Consider the following 9,887-nt stretch of genomic DNA (forward strand, 5'->3'; position numbering starts at 1 on the left):
AGGTTCAAGCGATTCTCCTGCCTTATCCTCTCGAGTAGCTGGGATTACAGGCACCTGCCACCACACTCAGCTAACTTTTGTATTTTTAGTAAAGACAGGTTTTCACCATGTTGGCCAGGCTGGTCTCAAACTCCTGACCTCAAGTGATCCTCCTGCCTCAGCCTCTCAAAGTGCTGGGATTACAGTGAGCTAAAGATATTTAATGACACTCTGATGCCTTTAGAACTTCTGTTATGCTATTACTGTCTCGGGTTGGTTTAATAATTTGTGTCATCAAAATTTCCAAAATAATTGCTAATTTTTCTTCCAGGCTCAGGCTGCATGAAGAAAAGGTTATTAAAGATAGACGTCATCACCTCAAGACCTACCCAAACTGTTTTGTCGCAAAAGAACTGATTGACTGGCTGATTGAACACAAAGAGGCTTCCGACAGAGAGACGGCAATTAAACTCATGCAGAAATTAGCAGACCGGGGCATTATTCACCATGGTGAGTGACGTGGCGACAGTCAAGGTGACTTGAGAGAAAATGAAGGACTAAATCTTTTCATGAACATACCCACTTAAGAAAGAAAACATTTTGCTTTATTTGATCTCCAGTGTACCTCTCCCTGATTGCATTTCTTCCTCCCTCTAAGAGGCATTTGGGTTATTTCTAGGTATGGCTTTACACTTCTCTGTATATGCATCTTTAAGGAATATGTCACATTGTTTTAAAAGTTTTAAATCATTATAGAAGTGCATATTTATTCTTTTGCAAATGTGAGATTGATTTATGTTGGTAGTATAGATCGTCTTTGTTATTTTTGCTATTGTATAAAACATGTATAATTATGCCACTGTGCATTTTTCTTTTCTTTTTTTTTTTTTTGAAATTATTATCCTGCTCCTTCTGTAAAGCCACTGTACATTTTTCACTGGGCATTTACGTGGTTTCCAAGTTTTTGCTGTTACTCTCAGGCCAGGCTGGTCTTAAACTCCTGACCTCACTTGATCCACCCACCTTGGCCTCCTAGAGTTCTGGGATTGCAGGTGGGTTCAATGAAGACTCACGAACGTGTCTTCTTGGGATCTCTCATCCTGGGTTCAACTCAGTGGGTTCAATGAAGACTCACAAGTGTGTCTTCTTGGAATCTCTCATCCTGGGTTCAACTCAGTGGGTTCAATGAAGACTCACAAATGTGTCTTCTTGGAATCTCTCATCCTGGCCTCGACCTTTGCACATGCCATTGTTTTCCTGGAATACTCTTTCCCCTCATTTTTTGACCAATTTCTACTCATTCTTCAGGTCTCCGCTTACATGCAAACTCTTTAGGGAAACTTTCTTTTTCCAAAGCTGTGTTCCTGGGGCAGTGGGTACTCTTCCTTTGGGATCCCATTGCACTCTCGCCTTCCCTCTGTAGCCTTATCATGCCATATTTCACTTGTAGCTGGCATTCTCCTTACTGAACTAGATTCCACATTCTTTGAGGCTCAGGCATGTGCCAGTATGCTTTAGAAGAGTTTGTAGATTGCATGATGAATTGAATTTTGTGAACTTTCTAATACATGATGAAGATGATGGTGATGGTGATGGTGATCATAATAACTAATACTGAGCACTTACCCTGTACCAAGTATCATGTCACTATTTTACATGTATTAGCTCATATGGTAGATACGCATGAAGAATTTGGTAGTGAAATCATTCTTAATCAGCATCATACTTCACTTGAGTAATGAGTGATTTTTTTTTTCTCATTTGCCTCTCTGTGCATGTTGTGTTTCAGTGTGTGATGAGCATAAGGAATTCAAGGATGTCAAACTCTTCTACCGCTTTAGAAAGGATGACGGCACCTTCCCATTGGATAACGAAGTGAAGGCCTTTATGAGAGGACAGAGGCTGTATGAAAAGTATGTTCTGCATGCAATCCCCACTGTAATCTTGACTTGTAGAGAGAAGCAGGACTGTGCCAGTATCGTTATGTTGATTTCAGCGTGGCTCTTCCATGTGGGCTGCTTACATAACTGTTCTTTCCCGTATGAGAAAACTATCACCCATTTGCTTTCTCTTTGCCAGAATATAAGTCAATTTCATAAGATTCTTAATAAAGAATTTACTTAAATCTTATTTTCTATATTTAAGTCGATTCTACAAAGCTCCAGAAGTAATTTGTTTACCATCAAATGATGCGGATGCCCCTTTCCTCTCTTATTTTTATTTTTTATTTTTTTGGGGGACCGAGTCTTAACTCTGTTGCCCAGGCTGGAGTGCAGTGGCATGATCTTAGCTCACTGTAACCTCTGCCTTTTGGGTTCAAACAATTCTCTTGCGTTAGCCTCCCGAGTGGGTGGGACTACAGGCATTAGCCACCATGCCTGGTGAATTTCTGTATTTGTAGTAGAGACAGGGTTTCACCATGTTGGCCAGGCTGGTCTCGAACTCCTAAGCTCAGGTGATCTACCCGCCTTAGCCTCCCAAAATACAGGGATTGCAGGCGTGAGCCACCGCACCTGGCCCCTTTTTTTCTTTTAAATACTGTTGTGTAACTTGGAGGTTCAGGCTTGTAAGTGACTGGAGAAGCAGCATCAACAGGAGGGGAATTGGTCAGGCCAGGAGATGAGTAGTGAGGGAACTTCAGATAGCAGGATGTCTATGAAGATTAAGCTTTCAGCTCGTTTGAAGAGATAAGTATAGTGTAGCACAGAAATATTCAGTTGGTGGGCCTTGAATCTTCTGAGTGGCTGTCTCTGGGTTGATCTGCTACTTCTGTGGTCTTTTTTACATCCCGCCTTCCTCGTTTAGTTTTCTGTGGCAACCACTAGAAAACGGGGTGCAGAAGCAATGGCACCTCCTTTGTAACCCTGTCTGCCTTACAAGACTTGAGGGAATTGAAAAATACATATTTATTGGTCAGGTGTGGTGGCTCATGCCCGTAATCCTAGCACTTTGGGAGGCTGAGGTGGGCGGATCACTTGAGATCAAGAGTTCGAGACCAGCCTGACCAACATGGTGAAACCCTGTCTCTACTAAAAATACAAAAATTATCCAGGGGTCTGGGCGTGGTGGCTCATGCCTGTAATCCCAGCACTTTGGGAGGTTGAGGCGGGCAGATCACAAAGTCAGGAGTTCGAGACCAGCCTGGCCAACACAGTGAAACCCTGTTTCTACTAAAAATACAAAAATAAGCTGGGCATGGTGGCGGGTGCCTGTAATCCCAGCTACGAGGGAGGCTGAGGCAGGGGAATTGCTTGAACTTGGGAGGCAGAGGTTGTGGTGAGCCAATCACGGCACTGCCCTCCAGCCTGGCGACAGAGCTAGACTCTGTCTCAAAAAAAAATATTATCCAGGTGTTTGTGATGGTGCATGCCTGCCTGTAATCTCAGCTACTCAGTTGGCTGAAGTACAAGAATCACTTGAACCCAGGAGGCAGAAGCTGCAGTGAGTTGAGATTACACCAGTGCACTTCAGCCTGGGTGACAGAGTGAGACTCTGTCTCAAAACAAAAACAAAAACAAAACATATTTGTCACATAAAAGAGCCTGCTCTACAATGGATAGGGGTAAGGGTCTGGTCGGGTGTCTGAGTGGTCAGATTAAGTGGCATAATGGTTAAGAGTCAGACGGAGTTTGAAGTGGAGCCCTGTCCCTTACGATTGTAAATCTCAGTGTCTGCATTAGTGACATTACAGCAGCGATAGAACCTACCTCCTCATGCTGTTGTGGGAATTAAAAGGATAACTGTGTCAAGTACTTAAGTATTTAGCTCAGTATCTCTGGGTTGTAGTAAGTCCTCACAGATGATAGCCATTCCAGATATGAGCACAGTACTGATGGCCACCCTGGACTGTGTCCTTCCTGTGTTACGCTTTCTGTCCCAGTTCTTGTCTGTGTCTTAAGGTGATATGGTCACCATTTGATGTCCTAATTTGTACTCATTCTCCTGTCACTTGCTTTCTATATTGAAATGGAGAAACTCTCTTGTCTTTTTGACTCACATGAATTTGAATGGAAGGGATCCATCAGCACCTCCATTTGTATACTTGAGTATGTGCATTTGTGTTGTTGCTACTTTTAATTTCTTAGATGCTTTTGTAAAATTGTAACAGGTGTTAGGTATTTCTGTTACCACGACGGTTCTTTCAAACAATGATTCTATGTTGCCCAAAACGTGTGTCATCTCTATGGAAAAAGGCCAGTTGATAATGTAACACTCCTCCTTTTTTCTTAATTAAAAAAATTTAACATTATTATTATTCTTTATAAAGACAAGATCTCACTCTGTCTCCCAGGCTGGAGTGCAGTGGCATTATCATAGCTCACTGTAACCTTCCATTTCTGGGCTCGAGTGATCCTCCTACCTCAAATTCCCAAGTAGCTAGGAATACAGACTTATGCTACCATGTCCAGCTATGTTTTTTTAAACTTTTTTTTGTAGAGGTGGATCTCATTATGTTGTTCAGGCTGGTATCAAACTCCTGTCCTCAAGTGATCCTCTTGCCTTGGCCTCTCAAAGCATTGGGACTACAGGCATGAGCTGCCGCACCTGGAACACTCTTCTCTAGCTGCAGCTTATCTCTTAGGATCCACAAAACCACACTGTGGGGCAGGGATCAGCTATTAATTGATAATGTCTGGGCTGGGGCGCAGTGGCTCTCGCCTGTAATCCAAGCACATTGGGAGGCTGAGGTGGGCGGATCACCTGAGGTCAGGAGTTCGAGATCAGCCTGGCCAACAAGGTGAAACCCTGTCTCTGCTAAAAATACAAAAATTAGCTTGATGTGGTGGTGCATGCCTGTAGTCCCAGCTACTTGGGAGGCTGAGGCAGGAGAATCACTTGAACCCGGGAGGCGGAGATTGCAGTGAGCTGAGATCGAGCCATTGCACTCCAGCCTGGTGGCAGAGCAAGACTCCATCTCAAAAAAAATAAAATAAAAAAATAAAATGGCGGAGAACTGTTATTGCTTAATGGGATAGTTATGATGGCAAGATAACAAGAAAAGTTAAAGTGGCTCACACCTTCTAGAAAGTAGACTTACTCCAGTCTCATATTCTGTTGCAGCTCCCCTTCCATCCTATGTGTCAGTCACCCTGCACAGTGTATCTCTGAGCATCTTCTCTCCCTGCAGGAGATGTATTAATGCATTAATTACTCAACAAATATATATCAAGCCCTTTCCACATGCTAGGCACAGCTAAAGACACTAGGAATGCCTATAGCAAAGCCCCTGCTTTCATGAGTTGAGGCAGACGTTAAAGGAACAGACACATGAAGATGTAGTATAGGAGAATACTGGCATCGTGGGTGCTAGAAAGAAAAATAGACCTACTGAGGGTGGGGGGTACTTTAAATAGGGGGATCAGGGAAGGTGTTTTTGCAAAGGTGACACTTTAATAAAGGAAGCCTTGCAAATAACTGGTGGAAAAACATCCCAGGCAAAGGGAACGGTAAGGATAAAGGCTTTGAGATGAAAATGTGCTGGACATATTTAAGAGCAGTAATGGGACCAGTGTGTCCAGAGGGCAGAAGTGAAGAGGAGAGTTGCAGCAGATGAGACGGGGGCAGTTCATAATAGGGCCCTTAAGACCACGATGAGAATTGATGATTTTTTTTTTCTTTTTAAGATGTGGTTTCACCATGATGGCCAGGCTGGTCTTGAACTCCTGACCTCAGGTGATCCACTCACCTCGGCCTCCCAAAGTGCTAGGATTACAGGCTTGAGCCACCACGCACGGCCAAGAATTGATGATTTTAAGTGTAATGGGAGGCTGTTGGAGAGGAGGGGTTAGGGAAATGGCAATCTGATACTTTCTGCACATGCTGTTCCCTTTGCCTGGAGGATTCATGCTGTTCTCACTCCTTTCCCTAAATCACTGACTCCTGTGATTTCAATTAATTATGAGGGTGACTCAAGTAATGTGTAGTGGCTCATACCTGTAATCCCAGCACCTTGGGAGGCCAAGGTAGGCAGATCACCAGAGGTCAGGAGCTTGAGACCAGCCCGGCCAACATGGAGAAACCCCATGTCTACTAAAAGTATAAAAATTAGCCGGGAGTGGTGGTGGGCACCTGTAATCCCAGCCACTAGGGAGGCTGAGGCAGGAGAATGGCTTGAACTTGGGAGGCAGAGGTTGCAGTGAGCCAAGATCGTACCACTACACTCCAGCCTGGGCAACAGAGCAAGACTCTGTCTCAAGATTTAAAAAAACCCACAAAAAACAAAATGATGTTTATTATTTGTAAGTTAAGCCTCTCAAAGCACTTCCTTTAGATTATTTTACCTAAGATTCTTTCTAAAATAGATGGAGCATTACTTTACTGGCCCGTTTTCAGAGGGAGACTCTGGGATCCAGTGCAGTTAAGTAATTTATATATGCCGTTGACACAGTTTTTGAGGGACAGGGGTGAGACATGAACCTGGGGTGGCAGGTGTTGGGGCCACTGTTGTCTCATCAGCTCTGAGGAGATGGGCGTATTGTCAGTATTTCTTTTTGCCTCTCTTCTTTCTTCTTTGTTCTGTGTTATAAATAGGACTTTGTGAAACTTTGTGGTTTCGGACTGAGGTTTTGCTGAACCGTGTTGATTTTGGGGAACGCTGGCTTTCTTTTTTTATTTTTATTTTGAAGAGTCTCACTCCGTCACCCAGCCTGAAGTGCAGCGGCATGATCTCAGCTCGCTGCTGCTTCTGCCTCCTGGGTTCAAGCAATTCTTGTGCCTCAGTCTCTTAAGTAGACAGGACTACAGGCTTGCACCACCACACCTGGCTAATTTCTTGTATTTTTAGTAGAGATGGGGTTTCAACCTGCTGGCCAGGCTGGTGTCAAACTCCTGGTCTCAAGCGATCAGTCCACCTTGGCCTTGCAAAGTGCTAGGATTACAGGCATGAGCCACCCTGCCCGGCCTGGGTAGCCTGGCTTTCTAACCCATAATGGTGTTTCTCAATCTGCTCATTGGTGGGATAAACCCAGGTCTCAACTACAATTTCAGTAACTGCTAGCTCTTAGTATATATGTCACTCTAGTATCTTACTTGAGCTGGAACAAATGCTAATGAAGAAGCCAGAAGCTGGCCTTTCAAGTTGTCCCAGTGTGAGTGAGGAAAGCTTTAGGGGAACTGGAGGCATGGATCCTTCTGCATAGTGAGTGACAATGGCCGAGTCTCACAGCCCAGGTTTTCCATCCCAGCTTCACAACTTGCTTGCTTTGTGACCTTCAGCACTCTGCTTAAGTCTCTCTGATCTGCAGTCTACCGTGGAGATAAGGCTGGGACGCACTGCTGGAAAAGGCTATTGGAAGGATTGACTGAGCTCCATCTGTATAGTGCTGAGTGCACTACTTGATATGGACTGAGAGCCCAGGAAATGTCAGCTGCTCTTATTAGAGTAGTAAAAATAATACAAATACATGACATCTATTCTTCTTGTTTTCTCATATTACTTTACAATGCAGCCTCGCATAGCAGGTAAGAGCCCAGGAGCCCAGCTACCTGGTTGTGAATCTTGGCTCCATGCCTTGAGGCAAGTGGCTTCATCTCTCTATGTCTCCATTTGCCTATATTGTAAGTGGAGGTACTGACTGTGCTGATCTCGTAGACTTCTTGTGGGGGTAAAATGGACTAATGGGTATTCACACAGGGCAGGGCCCACGTCAGAGTGAGTGTATGCTATTGCTCACCTCCTGCTGCCAACTTTGGGAGAGTATGAGAAAGAGGGCATGTGCTTATGGATTGACGCCCTGATGTTGTCATTTTGAGGAATTCGCCTAAGTGCATTCAGGGCACAATACACTTTCATCAATAAGCTCTAAGCTCTGTTGAGCCTTCATTATGGCCAGCCAATGGACTAAGGGTGTAAAGAATAAGGCATAGATTTTTGTCCCTTCAAGAAGGGCTTACAGTTTTCCACTTAATTTTGCATGGGCACAAGTATCCAAGACACGCAACACATGAACATAAGTCAGATTTTCCCAAACAGTGCAATTTTTATTTCTCAAAGGAAACCTTTGTAAGCAGTATAGTACTCATAACTTAAAAGAACAATGTTGAATGTGTATATGCTATCTTAAGGTGGTAGAAGGATTTTGAGTGCATGTTCCCCACTGCAAAACTTGATTGGCAAAATAGATTTCTTTAAGAGAAAAGCTGGCCAGCCATGATGGCTTGCACCTGTATACTTAACACTTTGGGAGGCCGAGACGGGCGAACCACTTCAGGTCAGGAGTTCAAGACCAGCCTGGCCAACATGGTGAAACCCTGCCTCTACTAAAAACACAAAACTTAGCTGGGTGTGGTGGTGTACACCTGTAATCCCATCTGCTTAGGACGCTGAGACAGGAGAATCACTTGAACTCAGGAGGCGGAGGTGCAGTGAGCCACGATCATGCCACTGCACTGCAGCCTGGGCAACAGAGCAAGATTCCATCTCAAACCAACCAACCAACAAACAAAAAAGTTGACTTCAGGATTATCAACTGCTCTATATACTAACAAATAGAATCAGCTATAAAAGAGAATATGCCCTTGAGGTATAATTTGGTCTTGTCTTACTAAACCTAGTAGTTGAAATGTACATTTTAAACTAACCTTGATTTCATCTTCAGACTTAGAAAAGACTTCTGAAATTTAGTTAAACCTCAGTCTTGATATGGAACTAAATCCCCTCTGAATCTGGTTCATAGACACATTAGTCTAGTTTTTTATCCAAGGGGCCTTGATTTTCTCAGCAGCAGGAGTTTCTCTCTCCAGCTACCATAGTCGCTTTATGCTGCTTAGGAGTTTAGGCCTGATTGAAGAATTGGCTTAACATGTCTGTATGCCATTAGATATCTATCGAATTGCCACTGCTTCCTTCAGTCTCTCTTCCACAGGACCAAAGAGAAATAAAAGAAAGTATATGCCAAGAGGCAAAGCCCGTCTGTGTGCTTTATCTTATCAGAAGTTTCTCTACCCTGTGCCTTAGGATCTTTCTCCTGTTCTCTCCCAGTGCCTGGGACAATAAATATTTGTTGAACGAACAAAGGGCTCTACATGTTGTGATTGCTACCAGCGGCTGAGCCTGTACCATGAAAGCGCTACACAGAGCTTGCTTTTAATGACAAGCAACAATAGCCAGAGATTCACCTTGTCTGGCCTCTTTAGAGCCCACAAAACATCATATACATGAATTTGTTTGATCATTTATACAACTCTGATTTATACCCAGCAGCCATAATTAATCCCTTTATAAAAATGGAGGACATGAGCCTATACGGAAAGGTTTAATGACTCAGATAGACGCTAGGTGTGGAACTGGAGTGGAAAAAAAAAGTCTTCAAGCTTTTGTCTCCATCTTGTTCTATTTCCAGTGTAGAGGTGTTTTGTGTGTCAGCACCCTGGCCAACAGGGTGAAACTAATAATTTTAAAATAAGGCCGGGTATAGCGGGTCATGCCTGTTATCCCAGCATTTTGGGAGGCCAAGGAGGGCAGATCACTTGAGGTCAGTAGTTTGAGACCAGCCTGGCCAACATGGTGAAACCCCCATCTCTACTAAAAATACAAAAATTAGCTGGGCATGGTGGTAGGCACCTGTAGTCCCAGCTACTTGGGAGGCTGAGATGGGAGAATCGCTTGAACCGGGGAGGTGAAGGTTGCAGTGGACTGAGATCACACCACTGTACTCCAGCCTGGGTGACAGAGCGAGACTCTGTCTAAAAAATAATAATAAATAAATAAAATAAAACAAAAATAATTTTTTAAAGAAAAGTGTTTTTCAAACTGAGATCTTGAGTTTTACAAATTGCGAACTGTAATAAAAGTATTTTCTGGCCAGGTGCAGTGGCTCATGCCTATAATCCCAGCACTTTGGGAGGCTGAAGCAGGCAGATCACGAGGTCAGGGGTTCAAGACCAGCCTGACCAATATGATGAAACCC

General features: G+C 43.8%; 1 protein-coding gene across 1 annotated transcript in view; it reads left to right on the forward strand.

Moving 5' to 3' along the window:
- The window catches only part of DEPTOR (DEP domain containing MTOR interacting protein), a 187,647-nt gene that overhangs the window by 49,237 nt on the left and 128,523 nt on the right, over positions 1 to 9,887 (forward strand). The window contains exons 2-3 of the mRNA XM_017530704.2: positions 311 to 489; positions 1,769 to 1,892. Of these exons, the coding sequence (XP_017386193.1) occupies positions 311 to 489; positions 1,769 to 1,892 (303 nt within the window). The remainder of the gene's footprint in view (positions 1 to 310; positions 490 to 1,768; positions 1,893 to 9,887) is intronic.

The sequence above is a fragment of the Cebus imitator genome, unplaced genomic scaffold (genome assembly GCF_001604975.1).
Source record: "Cebus imitator isolate Cc_AM_T3 unplaced genomic scaffold, Cebus_imitator-1.0 Scaffold68, whole genome shotgun sequence".
NCBI classification, from domain to species: domain Eukaryota; kingdom Metazoa; phylum Chordata; class Mammalia; order Primates; family Cebidae; genus Cebus; species Cebus imitator.